The sequence below is a fragment of the Eleutherodactylus coqui genome, chromosome 1, assembly GCF_035609145.1.
Source record: "Eleutherodactylus coqui strain aEleCoq1 chromosome 1, aEleCoq1.hap1, whole genome shotgun sequence".
NCBI classification, from domain to species: domain Eukaryota; kingdom Metazoa; phylum Chordata; class Amphibia; order Anura; family Eleutherodactylidae; genus Eleutherodactylus; species Eleutherodactylus coqui.
Genome location: NC_089837.1, coordinates 370,900,054 through 370,916,451, shown reverse-complemented (window position 1 = coordinate 370,916,451; position 16,398 = coordinate 370,900,054). Strand labels below are relative to the sequence as shown.

The 16,398-nt window shown below is 45.9% G+C and overlaps 2 protein-coding genes across 4 annotated transcripts in view; one reads left to right on the top strand and one right to left on the bottom strand.

Annotated features, from left to right (window-relative positions):
- Positions 1-7,901, bottom strand: part of SENP7 (SUMO specific peptidase 7) — a 63,274-nt gene extending 55,373 nt beyond the window's left edge. For 2 of the 3 annotated variants that reach the window (XM_066578185.1, XM_066578204.1), the window contains exons 1-3: positions 7,772-7,901; positions 5,730-5,805; positions 4,467-4,574 (exon numbers count right to left, since the gene is read on the bottom strand). In XM_066578185.1, the coding sequence (XP_066434282.1) occupies positions 4,467-4,574; positions 5,730-5,792 (171 nt within the window). In that variant the 5' untranslated portion in view covers positions 5,793-5,805; positions 7,772-7,901. Of the gene's footprint in view, positions 1-4,466; positions 4,575-5,729; positions 5,806-6,137; positions 6,222-7,771 lie in introns of those variants that run through there. The other variant, XM_066578195.1, reaches the window with a different exon arrangement.
- Positions 7,902-7,983: 82 nt separating this feature from the next.
- Positions 7,984-15,129, top strand: LOC136578267 (putative protein ARB2BP). The gene is made up of 2 exons (XM_066578172.1): positions 7,984-8,016; positions 12,796-15,129. The coding sequence occupies exon 2, from the start codon at positions 12,801-12,803 to the stop codon at positions 13,857-13,859; it is 1,059 nt and encodes a 352-aa protein (XP_066434269.1). The 5' UTR covers positions 7,984-8,016; positions 12,796-12,800; the 3' UTR covers positions 13,860-15,129.
- Positions 15,130-16,398: the final 1,269 nt, after the last annotated feature.

Here is a 16,398-nt window from a genome sequence, read left to right as displayed (position 1 = left end):
GGCTCTAGGAGGAGCAGGGGAGTCACTGCAAGAGAACGTTGGGTATCACATGACTGCTGGGGGGGGCGGGTGTTGGGCTGGAGAGTGACACAGCAGGGGCACATGACTAGTCATGTGCTCCGCAGGTCCTGTAGACACATATCAAGTAAACTGTGTCCGGACGTGGTAACGGCAGGGCTTCAGTGTGTGACTACGTCAGAGCTGGAGGAATGCAGGAGCTGTCAGCTGGTAGGCTTAGACAGCGCATTATGCAGTCTGTATGCACAGAGGATCTGACTTGTCTGGGAAAGGTGGATTAGGTGAGTAACATATGATGATGAGTTTAGACTATGCTTGGTTAAAAAATGTATGGGTTAGGCAGGAAAGCACTAATAGATAGGAGGTGTATTGTAGTGACAAACATGTTCTAGGATGACGGAGGGAGGGGGGGAGGGGCAGAGGGTGAGCCATGCTGCAAAAAATGTAATAAATAACAAAAAATGCTTAATAGAAATAAAGAAATATATATAAAATAGCATATTAAGGACTAATAAAAATATAAATGCTTATAAGTATAGATATTAAAAATGTATGTAAATACATATAGATAATTTAAGAGTTGTTATACATAAAACAAATAAGATATAAAAACTACAATGCATCAAGCAATGAATCCATAGAAATTTGCATAAAAAATAGTAGTATTGTTGCATAAAAGACTAAAGATGATACTAAAGCATGCAATTACTATAAATAATATACATCCTAGTGGTAGCATGAACATAGTGGGTACATATAGCTGGAGTGTTACACCAAACTTATATAGATAATTAGATGGTTGGTTGTTATTAGATTTGTTCTCAAATTTTTCTTCTCCTCAGATTCTTTTACTCTTAGATTTTTTCAAGGACCTCATTTAGGCCATGAGGATGTAACGTGTTAAAATGATATATATAAAACATCTCTTTGGCTTTTAGTCTAGAGAACTCACCCTTGGGGATTTGCTCAATAGGGGTGACTTTCAATAAAGAAGAATCAGAATTGTGGTGTAAAAAGAAATGTTTCGATAAACTATGTTTGAGAAAATTTTTATTAATATTGTGTCGATGGTGGTTGATGCGTGTGCGTAATGAGTTGATTGTCCGGCCAATGTATTTGTTCGGGCATGGGCACTCAATCAGATAAATCAGGTGCTCAGAGGCACAATTTAGATACTGTTTTATTTCAAAGGGGTTGTTCGGTTGCCCCACATCCACGTGTTTTCTCCTGTGGCAGATGTTCATACAGCATTTGCATCCTGAGGCTCCACACTTATAGGTCCCTTTTATGGTGGAAAAAAGTGTGGGATTGGTGTTTGCATTTCTATTTCTATTCTTGTTTCTTGGACATGATGGAGCTAGAATATTACCCAGTGTTTTATTCCGTTTGAAAATTAGGTTAGGGTTAGTGGCTAGGGTATCCATGATAAAAGGGTCGCTCTTTAAAATTTTCCAGTGTTTTTTAAGGATCTCTCTAAGGTCTTTTTGTTTAGAGTTATACCTTGTTATAAAACAAAGGTCGGGGGGATTGGTCGAATGTGTAGGTGTCCCCTTTTTGGTCGAGAGGGATCGTTCTTCCAATTTGGCTCTATTAAGGGAATGATCTAGGAGAGTTCTGGGGTATTTTTTCTCCTCAAATCTTTTATATAAAATTTTGGATTGTTCATCAAATGTCTCCATGGTTGAGCAATTTCTACGTATCCTCTTAAACTGGCTAAATGGTACATTTGTCTTCCACTGTTTTGCGTGGCAACTCCTAAAGTCCAGAAAGCTATTTGCGTCCACTTGTTTAAAATGGGTCTTTGTATGTAGGTTTCCTTCTTTGATATATATATCAAGATCCAAAAAAGTGATTTCCGTCGGGCTGAAGGTCCCAGTAAATTCTAGGCCACAGGTGTTCGTGTTTAATGTGTGTAGAAATTGTTTGGCTTCTTCGATGTTGCCATTCCAGATGATAAAGATATCATCAATGAAGCGTTTGTAAAGGACCATTCGAGGGTCTTTGATCTGCTGCTCAAAGGCCCCCATGAAGAGGTTTGCATAACAGGGCGCACATTTTGTACCCATGGCGGTCCCCTTTACTTGCAGAAAGAAATGATTATTGTATTTAAAATAGTTGTTATGAAGGATAAATTCTAAACTGTCTAATATGAATTGTTTTTGTTTGGGTAGTAATAGAGTGTCATTTTTTAGGAATGATGCGATGGCTTGGACACCTAGAGAATGTGGGATACTGGAATACAGGGAGCAGACATCTAAAGTTATCAGGGTATAAGTGGTCTTCCATGTAAAGTTTTCTAGTAGTTGTAGTAAGTGAGAGGTGTCCTTTAGATATGCTGGTAGTTGAACCACAAATCTCTGCAATTGTCGATCAACATACTCTGAGAGGTTGCTGGTAAGGGAGCCTATACCCGCAATAATCGGTCTTCCTGGTGGTTTTTCTAGGCTCTTATGGATCTTCGGTAAGATATAAAAATAGGCCACATCTGGGTGAGAAGGAGATAGAAAATGTTTTTCGTCCTTAGTTATGCATTGATTGGCATAAGCCTCTTCAATCAAAAAATGCAGGTTTTTACAGAGGGTGGGGGTAGGGTCTTCTGTTAGTGTTTTGTATTGTTCTTTATCGTTCAGGATTCTGTTGGATTCTTCTTGGTAGTATTCTATATTCATTAATACAATTCCCCCCCCCTTATCTGCTTGTTTGATTACTAAATTATCGTTCTTGGTTAGTTTTTTAATGAGATTCCACTGTTTTCTGTTGAGGTTCCCCTCTTTCTTCGTTTCGTTGTGGTCTTTTTCAGTATTTTTCGTAAGGCGTCTGAAGTCTTCTAGAACTTTATTATAAAATGTGATAATGTATGGGCTCACCCTCTGCCCCTCCCCCCCTCCCTCCGTCATCCTAGAACATGTTTGTCACTACAATACACCTCCTATCTATTAGTGCTTTCCTGCCTAACCCATACATTTTTTAACCAAGCATAGTCTAAACTCATCATCATATGTTACTCACCTAATCCACCTTTCCCAGACAAGTCAGATCCTCTGTGCATACAGACTGCATAATGCGCTGTCTAAGCCTACCAGCTGACAGCTCCTGCATTCCTCCAGCTCTGACGTAGTCACACACTGAAGCCCTGCCGTTACCACGTCCGGACACAGTTTACTTGATATGTGTCTACAGGACCTGCGGAGCACATGACTAGTCATGTGCCCCTGCTGTGTCACTCTCCAGCCCAACACCCGCCCCCCCCAGCAGTCATGTGATACCCAACGTTCTCTTGCAGTGACTCCCCTGCTCCTCCTAGAGCCCTTCTCATACAGCGTTCCTCTGTCATTTCTCCAGGGGATCTATTTAGCCATCAGTCATTTCCTTTTTTTCACCTTTTTTTCACCATCCTATATCATCCTCCACCCCCCCGAGCCACGTGACCACACACGTGACCCAAAAGGGGCGGTAACTAGCAGACGCTGCCTCCACTCATTCAGTCATGTTCACTATAAATGTAACCATGTTTTACCACCCTGTATGCTTGATAAAGGCTGATGTTTCAGCCGAAACGCGTTGCACCCTGTGAATAAAGAACCTTTATAAACGTCATAACCTGGACAAGCCTTATTTCTACGAGCTGACCTGGATTTTCAGGGGTGTCATTTGCACTGACACCCCTGCTAAGTAAGTTCCTTCTGCCTTCTCATTTCGCCTATCCGATCACTGGAGCACGGGGGTTTTTTCTAAATTGTTGTCTATTGCCTTTGCTGCCTCTGGTATATATTCTACCTAGAGTCACCCTGCGATGCTCTCCCCCATTGGGATGTCATTTAGACCAGCGATCAGGACCCCTTGATGACATCATAGCTCTGACCGTGGATATTACTGCCTGCCAGGATCATTAGACGCACCGTGACCTTACACAGGGTCCGGTACGTCTGGGGTGAGTCCAATTGGATTTCCGTTTATTTTTCTTTACCCTGCCATTTTCTCCACCTCACATTGGAGCGCTAATCTCCTTCTTCTACTTATTTGCATATTACCTAGAGGAGCATGAATGGCTTTATAAGTCTGCTCGCTCACCTTCTAGGTGCTCTTCTAAGGCGAAAAGATAGCATACCTGAAATGAAGCTTGAAACTACATTTCACAGAATTCCTGGAATACCCCTTTAAGAGTCTCTCTCTCCCTCCTGCTCTCTATACAGTTCAGTGGGCGGGATGACTCACCCCTCCTCCTCCCCCTGCTCTGCCATCCTAAAATCTCCTCTTACTCATTTGAGAACAGGCAATAGACAGCAGGCTAGGAGGCAGCGTGACCACTAAAGGCCAGCACTTTTTTTTTTTTAAATATTTTTCAGCAGAAAAATGTGATTTTAGGTAAATAAAGTAAATGGCAGTTTTGCTAGTTATCACATTGGCTATGACATAAGCACAAGTTGTTTAAGAAGTTTAAGCTTTACCTTCCGAACAGTGACATTTCTGTGTTCTAGATTGCTGAGTCTGGTTAGCGGTGAACTTGCTTGGACTTCTTCGCACCAGTCTTCAGCTTTTTTCTTTGGGATTTTAAACTAAAAGAAATAAAACAATTTGCTAAAATAACAAACTTAAGAGGAACCTGTCCGGGAATTTATGTCGCCCTAACCGCAGGCTATATGGAATACCGGAAGGGTCCCTTTATTATAATAGAATATGTCTTAGTTTGAAATGCCGCAGTTTCACTTCCAGCTGGCCGATTCCTCTCCTTCCTGTGAGGTTATGTACATTCACAGGCAGTCTCCTTCCTGCCCGGCAATGTACGTTACGTCACAGCTCACAGGCCAGCAGGGGGAGTGCCGATCTTCTTCAAAGACTGCTCATGCCTGCTGTCTCTGCAATAGATCAGCATTCCTTCCTAGCCAGTGAATGCTACATCACAGGGATGTGCAGGAAGGAGAATGTGAGGAATGCACAACTCATAACAAGCTGGCCGGCTGGAGGGGAGCTGACCTGGGGCACTGGAGAAGCTCAGGTAGGAGAAGATGCCGTGAGAAGACAACCTGTGGAGGAATAGGGGAGTATAGAATTTTTTTTTCTTGTTAATGACAAAACCCATTTAATGTAAGTGTAATGAACCAGTGTACAGACTGCTTAACCAGTGACCCAATGTACATTCAGGCTGCTGCTCAGTAAGAGAAGACAGTCCAGATTCACATGCAAGTTGTGCCTGTGGTTCTCATTGGATGGCACATGTACAAGCGCCCATGTGCTGTCTGATCTCCATGGACACTTTGTATCTCCTATTCAGTATCCATGTGAAAGGTTGTGATTAGCTTCATAGGCTGTAATGGGACTAAGTGCTGTCGGTGGAATGTATGCACAACATATTCAAATACAATGTATCCAAAAAGGAAACTGTTACACAAAATATATCCACAAGTCCACAAATCAGTTCATATCCAAAAGGAATGACTCCAACTATCTGTCCGATGTGGCTCCCATTAGCAAACAGCACAATATTTTTGCGCCGTTTGGTCCGATAGTCCCGTGGCCTGTTACTACTCCTATGACACAGAGCAGCATAGTATCTCATAGATCGGTTTAAACTCTTGCTGCCACTACATCCATCTGGAACATTAGTTTGCAAAACCCTAGTAGATGAAATCTGCAATGGAAGTGTTCACAAACCGATGGCATCATTGTACCAGCGGAAGACCGGAGGTCATACAGATCTGCACAATACATACCACATTAGTTCTAGCAGCTGGCGGGCTTAATGGCGTGGACTCCTTCTTCTGTTTGTCCATCATGGTTACTCAGCCACTGAAATAAACGTAATATAACGTTACTTATATTGCACTACCCAAGCGTAGCTTTGATAGACATTACTGAAGTTCTACAAGTCAAACATCCAAGATACCGCTACTCAACATACAAGTACAATAAGCCCCTACTTGTGAATGTTCGAGTTATGGACCTTCCTGGATATGAACAAGCCTGTCTGTAAGTGTGATGTCATGTCATAGCCTTACATCATACTGTATAGCGATCGGACAGGCATTCAGCCTTTTAGAAGGTCCCCGGCTGCCGTGGCAACCGCATGGCATCCTGCGATCTTACCGGATCTGCACCAGTTCCGCCATGTGTGAAAGTACCTTACAGCTACGTTCACTTATCGCGTTCGCCACGGAATCCGTGCTGACTCTACAGCGAAATCTGTGTCAAACCGAGTCCAATTTGATTGCATGTGATGACTGAGAATTCCTGTTGACACGTCTCGTCTCAGTCCAGAAGCCACGAGGGGTCCTGCACGCGGGTCACTACACATGGAGCAAAGTTTATCTTGAGTTTGATGACTGTATTTTATCTTCCGCCACTGAAAAGCTATTGCGTGTTTCAGCATTTTTTAACTACTGCATCACCCATTGCAACAACGGGGTGCATTAAAAACGTCATGGAACGCCGCAATTAAAAATGTAGCGTCTTTACTAATGCCTGTGTGAGACTGGCCTAATGCCGAGCTTAGATGGCTGTAGTTTTCTGCATGCCGCCCGCGAGGTACAACCACACGGCACGCAAAAAGTATGCAGTGCACATTGTGTGCTTGCTGTAGGCCGCCAATCCCATGAACTGTCTTGGCATGTATACCTGTGTAATACGGGCCAGATAGAACATGCTGCGATTTATCTTATGCCATATGTGTGAGTGGCACATGCTGCAGGCAGCCCAAGTGCTTATTACCCATGCTGATAATATGCTTAACTAGTGTGGGTAATATGCACTTAAGCTGCCTGTCCACGGCTGAGGCGGAATATCGCTAGTGATATTCCGCCACGGGGGAGCAGCAGGGAGCACTGACGGTTCACTGTGGTGAGCCTGACTGATAGGCTCACCGGGGAGAATCACCGCAAGTCGCAGCATTCCGCGATTTGAATCCTGCAAGCGGAGAATCGCTACGATTCTCCGCTCGTGGACGCCAGGGCTGCACTTTTCATAGTAAGTTTATGGAAAGCGTTCACTGCGTTCCCCACGGCGTGGATAACGCAGTGACATATCGCCCGTGGACAGGAGGCCTTACAGTACGGTCGCGTGAGAGCGCCCCGAGGCCCGCCCACACTGCTGCTCGGCTCATTAAGCATTTCCGCATCTATGTCCCGTTTCAGGAGCAAAAAAAAAAGTTAATAAAAATGGAATTAAATGTTTCCGTTTGGTTCCCTGTTTTCAAAGCATCAGAAAGAGTAAACAAAGTGATCAACACTGTATCCAAACAGCATCCTGATCCCCTGCGGCCGGCGCTAAAACCGAATGCTTTACTGCTGTGTGCCGGCGTACGGCAGCGACGTCTGACCGCCCGTCAGTGGCTCTCACGCTCTCAGGCGCAGTCCGACTGGTTTCATTTTTCTCTCAAAAATTCTCGCTGTTGCTTAGCGATATTGCGTATAAATGCCGCACATCCGTAGTGTAATTGCACATATACAGCGTTTATTACGCGCCCGTAGAGAACAACAGGGCTGTACCGCGCATAATACACGCTGCCTTCTTTACACGCAATGATGTTCCACCGTGTGCGCCCTGCAAGACCTGCGGGAAAATGCAGACTCAACTCCACTTGGCGACTCCGAGTGCTATGTGCTGCACACAATGCTACCAGCCAGAGCCTACCCCCTGTGCCCACAGCAGCGCTACCCCACAAGTGGTAAAAGCCATGCCAGACAAGCACTGTCACAAGGGAGTCCTGCGCCTCACACACCTGACACATCCCCCCCTCCCCGCCAGCCGTCCCGCTCACCACGCATCACGTCACAGCAATTCCGGGCAGGTAAACAGAAAGTGACGTCACGAACTAGCAGCGACTTCCAGGCATCCAGTGACGACGTACAGCGCCCACCAGCGCGGCCAGCCCCGCCCCTCCACCGAGGCTCTGGCCAATCCTAGGCGGCCGGATTTACGGAAGTGACGTAAGAAGATACGCAATTAACCTAGAGGTCTGACTGGCGCACGTATCACGTGACTGTAGTTGTGGCTGCAGGAGAAGTGAGTTGTACAGTGCAGTGCAGTGGTGGTGGTGCATGGCGGCAGGGACAGCTGGCAGCTGCCTCCTGGGTGTAATATACATACACGTATCTACAGCTGCTTCCCTGCAGTAATCTAAGGGGCACAAACAGTAGTGCTGTAATATAGTTGTAATATATGTGTATATATATATATATATATATATATATATAATAAAAAAGATTATATATATATACCTCAGCATGCATATCATGGGCATTCAGGCATTGATGACTTATTAATTAAACCTGCCATCATGCCTACCACTGGGGCTCCTGCTTACATAGAAGGTGATAAGGTGCATTGGTTTTGTCAGCTTTTTTTTATTAGCCAAATTGTACCACCCACATGCCAGGGCTGCCATGTTATACCTTAGGCAGGAGGTGGCATTGTTGCATTTAATAATGTTTGCCCCTTCCTTATAACCATGGGTGGGGGTCCTAACAGTAAACCGCCATAAGGCACGTCCAGCCACCTTTTTTTGCATAATTACTGTGATTTTTGCAATGTATTTTTTGCAGTTTTCTTTTTCTTTTTTTATGGTTTAGTTTGCCAACCCCCCCCCCCGCATCTGCCGGTCAGCCTTCATGGAGTGCACTACTAACGGTCCGGTATTGGGGGGGGGGTGTTCCTCATTTGGTCCATTTTTTGAGTGTGTAGTACGTTATTTTTTCCAACAACCTGCAGCACATTCTGGTATGGTGTAACTTTCAGGCCGGGCTCACACGAACGGGGCAGATTTCCGCAGTGGAGGACATGCGATCATTTGCAGAAAGCAATTGCGAATGATCACAGAAGATTGTGGATGCGAGCGGATGAACGCTATGCACACACGGAAGAATAATCTCTCTCTCCCCTCCATTTCCTTTGAGTTGTGAGCATCTCCGCCATTCATATGAATAATGGGATGCTAGCATCCATTGGCGTCAATGGGGGCTGCTTGCGCCAATCTGCGCTAAAATAGAGCATGCTGCGATTTTTTTTTCGCTCACAGAATACACAATTTATACCTGCGAGTGTGAGCGAAAAATCAAATAAAAATGCCTTTCAATGCACGTGTTTTACCACGGAACGCGATCACTGTTTGCGCAATAAAAATCTGTTCGTGTGAACCCCCCACCCCCACCCCCAGGTGTTTTCCCACAGTCTTCTCTAGGTAAAAAGAATTGCATATACTTGTAAGAGGAGAGAAAACACCCAAATGAGTGCGTTTAAAAAAACATGTAGCTAATGGCGTTTTTTTTTTTTTTTTCCCCACAATCCTAAGAAGAAGCACACAAATGTGTGACAGAAGCATTCTGAGGGTGCGGTCAAACACAGCAGAAGTGCTGCCGATTTACCGCAGCTTAAAGGGGTTGTCTCGCGAAATCAAGTGGTGTTAAGTACTTCTGTATGGCCATATTAATGCACTTTGTAATGTACATCGTGCATTAAATATGAGCCATACAGAAGTTATTCACTTTCCTGCTCCGTTGCTGGCGTCCTCGTCTCCATGGTGCCGTCTAATTTCGCTGGCGGCTTGCTTTTTTAGACGCGCTTGCGCAGTCCGGTCTTCTGCTCTGAGCACGAGCTGCTTCAGTGTGCTCGCCGCTACAGCTCTTCTGCGCATGCGCAGACGAGCTGTATCTTTCTCGGGAGCGCGCTGGAGCGGCCATTCTGCTACCATCCTCTGTTAGAGGAAGGTGCAGAAACTGGAGCTGCCCAGCCGAGAAGCCCAGCCCAGCCACCCAGGTAAGTGATGGGTGACGGACTGACGGGGGTGACGCGTGACTGACTGCCGCTGTGTCCCCGGAGCCTACCGCTGGGGAGTCGGGGCTAGCGCGGGGAAGCCGGGGGGAGCCGGGGGCTAGCGCCAGTTACCTGCTGCCTGGCGGTGGGTGACTGGTCGGCCGCGTTCAATCCCGGGGTCCGGTCGGCGGCTGCGGGGCGTCTGGTTGTCAGGGAGACACAGCTGGTAGCGTCTCGGGAGCGCGCACGTCGGGCTACAGCAAGCGACGGGAAAAGAGCCGGCGGCCATCTTGGGGAAACTTTTTATAAGTTGCTGAAACGCTGGAACTGTAAGTACAAACCAGCTAGAAAAGTCATTTACAGGGGGGCTTAGTAATGTATGCTTAATAAGGGGACTGGGCAAAAAAAATATTTCACTGCTTCCTCGAGACAACCCCTTTAAGGCCGCCTGCACACGGACGGAAATCCCACGGCAGGATTTCCGCCGCTCAAAGCCTGCATAGGATTGCGATAACAAACGCGATCCTATGCAGACGACCGTGGTTTGGCAAACAAACCGTGGCATTTCCGAGCCCCGCACAGAAACATCACTCACCTGGTCGCTGGCTCCGGTCTGCGCATGCGCCGGCAGCTGGCACATGAAAGAGTCGGGGCCGCCGGGCGCGAATGAGTACGCGCTCGTCTCTGCAGGCGCTCGGGTCGGGTCCCGCGGCGAGAATACTCACCGCTGGATCCGACCCACCCGTCTGCAGGCGGCCTAAAATTCCGTGGCAAAATCTGCAGCATTTGCGCATCAGTACCGCTATCAGTGTGCATTTTGACTAGGAGTCAGCTGCATGTCCGCAGCCACAGCGCTCCCCCTCACCTCGCAAAATACGGGCTGTCAGCACACCCGTCAACCTCTAGGAAGCGCAGGTGATGCCACACCCACACTACTTGACAGGTGGCGGTGCGCTGACGGCACAAACTATTGTGAGGGGAGGGGAAGGTTGTAGCTGCTGATTCCTGGTCACAGTGCACACTGATGATGCCAATTCTGACGCGGTTTTGATGGATTTTCCCCCAGCATTTCCGCTATGTGTGAACATACCCTGAGGGCTCATTCACACAGGTGTAAGCGGTTTTCGGTATCCTGCAGCGGCCCTGGCAGCAGTGGTGTCTGCATGTACCTGCTATTCTTTTTCTTCATCTTTACTGCGGATGGTCCGCACGGCTCGCCATCGGACATGTGCGGTAGAAATTTTTTTTTTAAACTGCTGTTCCTACGTCATCGCTAGGCGATGTCAATTGTGGAAGGGCCACGGATCAGACGATTTCCATTGACTTCAGTGGAAGCCATCTGCGCAAAAATGGAGCATGCTGCGATTTTTCCTTCGCAAGCGAAAACCGCAATTGGTTTCCGCTTGTGTGCATGATGAATCACTTTTCCATAGCATGCTGTGGAAGGTCACCGCTCAAGTTTCCACAGTGCAAATCCACCTGTGTGCATGAGGCTTTAATCAGGTTTTTCTGTACATTTTAGTAGAAATCCTCCTTCAGCCAGAAGTGCTGCGAGGGAAACCCATCTTCAGCAAGCTGCATGGCGGAGTACAGGCTCCCGTCTTCATGATGCCTGGACCGTCATCTCCAGCGCAGAAGCTTGCATGTAGTTTATTAATAAATGATGGCTGCCATATATATTAAACATTTCTATATATATTTCCCCCAGGGTTTTATATCGCTCAGTTAGCGCTGCTGCTCCTGCCTCCGGCGCTGGGAAAGAAAAACTTGTCCTGTGCTACAGTTAGCTTCTCCTATTCCACACCCCCTGATCCAGTCACTAAGACACTGTAATAGGACATGGGGTCAGGCGTGAAGAGGAGAAGCTGTCTATAGCATTATGGGAGAAATACAGTATGTATATAATAAAATACAGTATGGAAGCTGTTGTGCTGCACTGGAGATAACGGCGCAGGCAGTGAAGAATAGAGCTTTGTATTCAGCTATGCAGCTAGCTGATGGTAGATTTCCCTAGCAACAGTTAGTAGCTGAATAAGAGGTCTTCTTCATTGAGGCCGCATGTTCGACCGCCACTTCTATAGGGGGTAGGGAGCTCACCTGCCTCCATTCCCTAGAAGTGAATGGAGCAGAAGTTGAGCATGGACCCCATCACTTCATTCACATGGGGCATTTGATGTATGCCCATCTTAGATTAGCTGTTGGTCCCAGCCTTCAGAACCCCAGCAATCACCCCCTGTGCATAGGATGGGAGACAAATCTGTTTTAAAGGAGTTTTCCATCTCTACATTATTGCTGAATAGTCCTCAGAATAAGGTCATTAATAGTTGATCAGCAAGGGTCCGTTGTTCATGGCGGTCCATCTATTCCCCTGGTGTCTGTTAGTATGTATGTAGCAGGAAGCAGATTGCTCTGTACATATTACAGCAGTCACTGTTAGGCTGGCTTCACACAAGCGTATGCATATTTACAAGCGTCTGAGCGCTGTGTATCTGCACAATGAATGATGCTTTTTTGCATGCGGCATCAACATTTTACTGTACTTTTTGCACCCACAAGGCATGCTTATTTGCACGCAGCAAAGAGAGACTTAAAGTGCCTAATTAGTTATGTCCTTTTTCCAGCAGAATTAAGCAGTGTTTCACGTATCTCCTTGTGTATTGTGCGCCCATTTGTGCACCCCTTTCTCCCTTTGACTTTTATGGGGACCTTTGGTGCACAAATTTTTTGTGCGACTGCTTTTATTTTGGTGCTATGCCACCTCAGCAGGCAAATACATGCATGTGAACGAACCCATCGAAATCAATGGGTTCTAATCTCTGCGTTTTACTTAAATTTTGCACGTACAAATACGCCTGTGGAAGCCAGCCTTACCACTGGATTCAGGGGGGACATTTAATTAACTGGCGTCCCGAGTGGTGAACCACTATCGATGACGTATCCTGCGGATAGGTCATCGATAGTGTGGAGGTGGACAATCCCCTTTAATAATAAAACCTCTTTAAGGTATGTCAATTATTTTCTTTTTTTCCTTAGATACAATGGAAGGACTGATGAGATTCATATCATCTCTTGAAGTTCCACATTGTATGGAGGACTTGCAGTACTCTTTCAATCAGCGTGGAGAGTTGAGGCATTTGGTTACCGAGGAACCATTTTTCTACAATTACTACAAAAATGAACTTGAAAGAAATCACAAACGTTACAAAACTCTTGGATCTCTGGTTATACTTCATGTATATGAACTGCTTGAGAAAGAATGCAAGCTTGAAAGAATCCACATTCCTATTGATGCCAGCGATGAAGAACCGAAGTCCTTCTTCTTCATGAGTAAGGAAGCATTGAGCAAGCAGACAAACTTGTTTGTTTTGCTTCAAGATAGCGGGGTGATCAGAGCCGGCCAGTGGAGCCAGAAAGTGATTGTCCATCACTCTCTAGACCGAGGAAGCCAGATCCCATATATTAAGACTGCCTTACGGGACAACAGCGCAGTAATTGTCCTGAACCCCAATGACAATTTTGTAGAGATTAAAGAAGAAGCTCTGGTCAAAAACGAAGATGACGCTGGCTCTCTAGAAACCAGCGATGCGCGCGATTCACTTAAACCCGAGCTTGTCCTCCCTAAAAGATGCTGCAGCTCTCCGGAGGAGCACACCAGCTACGTCTGGGACCACTTTATTTCAAGGAGCGCTGCCAAGAACGTGTGGTTTATCGCACATGGCTATGGTGGCTTCGTGTTTATTGATTTGCTCTGTAAGAAAAGAGAAGAAGTCATGAGCAAAGTGAGTGCTGTGGCATTCATCGACTCAAGACATCACACTCCGCATCAGGCAAGAGCGGACCCAGAAATACAGACTTGGATACGCTCACACTGCAGAAGTTGGGTATTAAATGCCAAACCTTTAGACAGACCTGTAGGGTCAATAAGAAAGCTGGACTGCACCAAGGTGTCTGTTGGAACTGAAAATCATGAACTTGCACCTTTCTTTGCTCTTCCATCTATTTTCCGATTTCTTAGTAGATCTTCGAAGGGTCGTCGAAGTTTAGCCCCACCTATACGCACAATGCTAACTAGAAGTTCTACAAGGAAGTCAATATAAATACGGGTGGTGTGTCTTCATAATGCCACGGAAAGTAATACTGGTGGAAACGAGATGTGTACCTAAAGCACAGTGCATTGTGAAACATACGGTACGGAGCACAAATAGTGCGTCTGTGACTGACAGCGGTATCCGGCCAGCTATGGATTGTTTTCAGTTTTGTTTTCCATGTAACGGATTCACAATGATTGTTACATATATACAGTTTATTTGCAGAAAATCCTGAGTTGAGTGTTCAAAAACAGAAGTTTGATAAACTTTATGATTTAGTGGGTCAGCCCATAAATAACATTCATCACCAATCCACAGCATAGGTGATAAAATATATAATCGCTGGGAGTCCCAAATCCTCTGTATGAATTGAGCGGTGGTCACACGTGTACTATCTCTCCATTCACTCTCTATGGAGCTGACAGCAGAGTACGGCATTTGACTATCAACTGTCTAACACAAGGCCCATCGGCTGTGCAGCATTCACACTCACCCAGCCTGCAGTGCAGACGGAGCGCTGACCTCTACCAACTTTTGTAAGCGCCAACCTATACAGAGCGCAGATGTCGAGGGGAGAGGTCAGCGGTCAGACTGCACTGCTGCCACCCGGGCCTGCAGGCTAGGCTAGTGTAATGCCTGTAGTGCCTCCCAGCCCGAGGCCAATGGGGAGGTCGCTATTACTACTGAAGCCACTATGGGGGTCATTGTTACTACTGCAGACACTATGGGGACGCTGTTGCTACTGGGGTCACTATTAGGGCTCGTTGACACGGCGTAAGCACATTTCGGATGCTCTGGTATGTTTTGGGTGCCCAAATATACTGCGTATTTGTGCACACACAAAAAAAAGACAGGCCCATTGAAATGGTGCACAAATATGCAGTGGATACACTGGTTTACTGCATATGTCCACCTGCCTTTTCACTGCAATGGCCTATTGCAGTGCATAATACACACCAAAATGGGTTATGCCACGTACTTTTTTCCGTAATCATACATTGCGTGAAATATACGCTCATGTGAATAAACCCATTGAAATCAATGGGTTCTACTCACTGCGTATAACACTGCGCAAACACACTAGTGTGAACAAGCCCTTACTATACCGTCTTACAATTACAAATGGCCCCTTGGAGGCAACCAAAAGCTGATGTGGGCCTCGCTGAAAATGAGTTTGACGCCCCTGTCATAGACACCGAAAGGAGCCATAGTGCGCATGTGTGACCACCACCCCATTCAATTCTGTAATGTTAAACTGCACTTATCCCTCCATCAGATTAGGACTGGGAGATTTTGCCAAAAACTTAAATCTCAATTTTTATTTATTTTTTAACTTATGGACAGTTCCAAACGAGGACTTCTTTATTGTGGGACGAGTTGTACTTTTTAATGGCACCAATTTGGGATACATGTCATACGTTGTCCAACTTTTATTAAATTTGATTTTTTTTTAGAGAAGGAAAAAATAGAAATTCCTCCATTAATTATTTTAGGGTGTTCACTTTACAGTATATGATCGTATACAATACATGAGTCATAATACTGTGCCGCTGCAGCCAATGACAGAGCTTGGCCATGATTGCTGAGCTCTGTCATTGGCTGCAGCAGCCTGTTTGGAGACAGGTTAAGGTGCTTTTAGATGGAACGGTTATAATCAAATAATCTCCATAGCAGAGCTGCGCGGCAGTGAAGAGATTGCCTCCTACTTTGGTGGTCAAGGGGTGGGAGAAAGCAATTGCTTCACTATTGGATACTGGCGTCCGCCTACAGCCAGAAGTGCCCAATCGGTAGTTCTGCACACTCAGCATCCTTACACTTCTTGGGGGCGAAGTATTCTACTTTGTGTACTACGGCGCTTACACCCATCATTTTAATACATAAAATCGAATTTAACATTTCATATACAAAACTGAATCAAGGACCACTGAACGGGTGAAGTAATTCAATTAATCGCCCAGCTCCGCATCAGACGTATACTCTATAGCAGGGGTACACAGCCTGTGGCCCCGAACCATCTAGTCAGAGGCATTCTGGCCTGCATCTCCTCATGTATTATCCATGTCAGAAGGGAGTGGTGTGTAGCATGGGGCAGGTAAGTACTATTGGAGCTCTGTGCAGCCATCTTTTGGACCCCTTATGTTGAAATCTTCTAACCTCTGTGTAGCACCCCAGAAAAGATCAGGTAGAGAGATGCCCATGCATGAGTGTGCCTTCTGTATCTTAAGAGTAGTAAAACACTAGGCTGTTTCAGTATTGTCCATAAACTACAACTATGGATGGTCTCTTCCTGGAGTGTGAACTGAGGCGAAGGAGACCTGCAAGTAAAACTGCCACCTAGCAGACACATATGACATATGGAAGATTTTAAGCTTTATTGGCAGGACTAAATAGACATCAGTATTAGCAAAGAGATTAGAAAACAGGGCTAGGACGTATGGAGAACCATGGCATATCATGTAGGGGGGTATAGGAGTCCATGGCATATCATGTAGGGGGGGTATAGGAGTCCATGGCATATCATGTAGGGGGGGTATAGGAGTCCATGGCA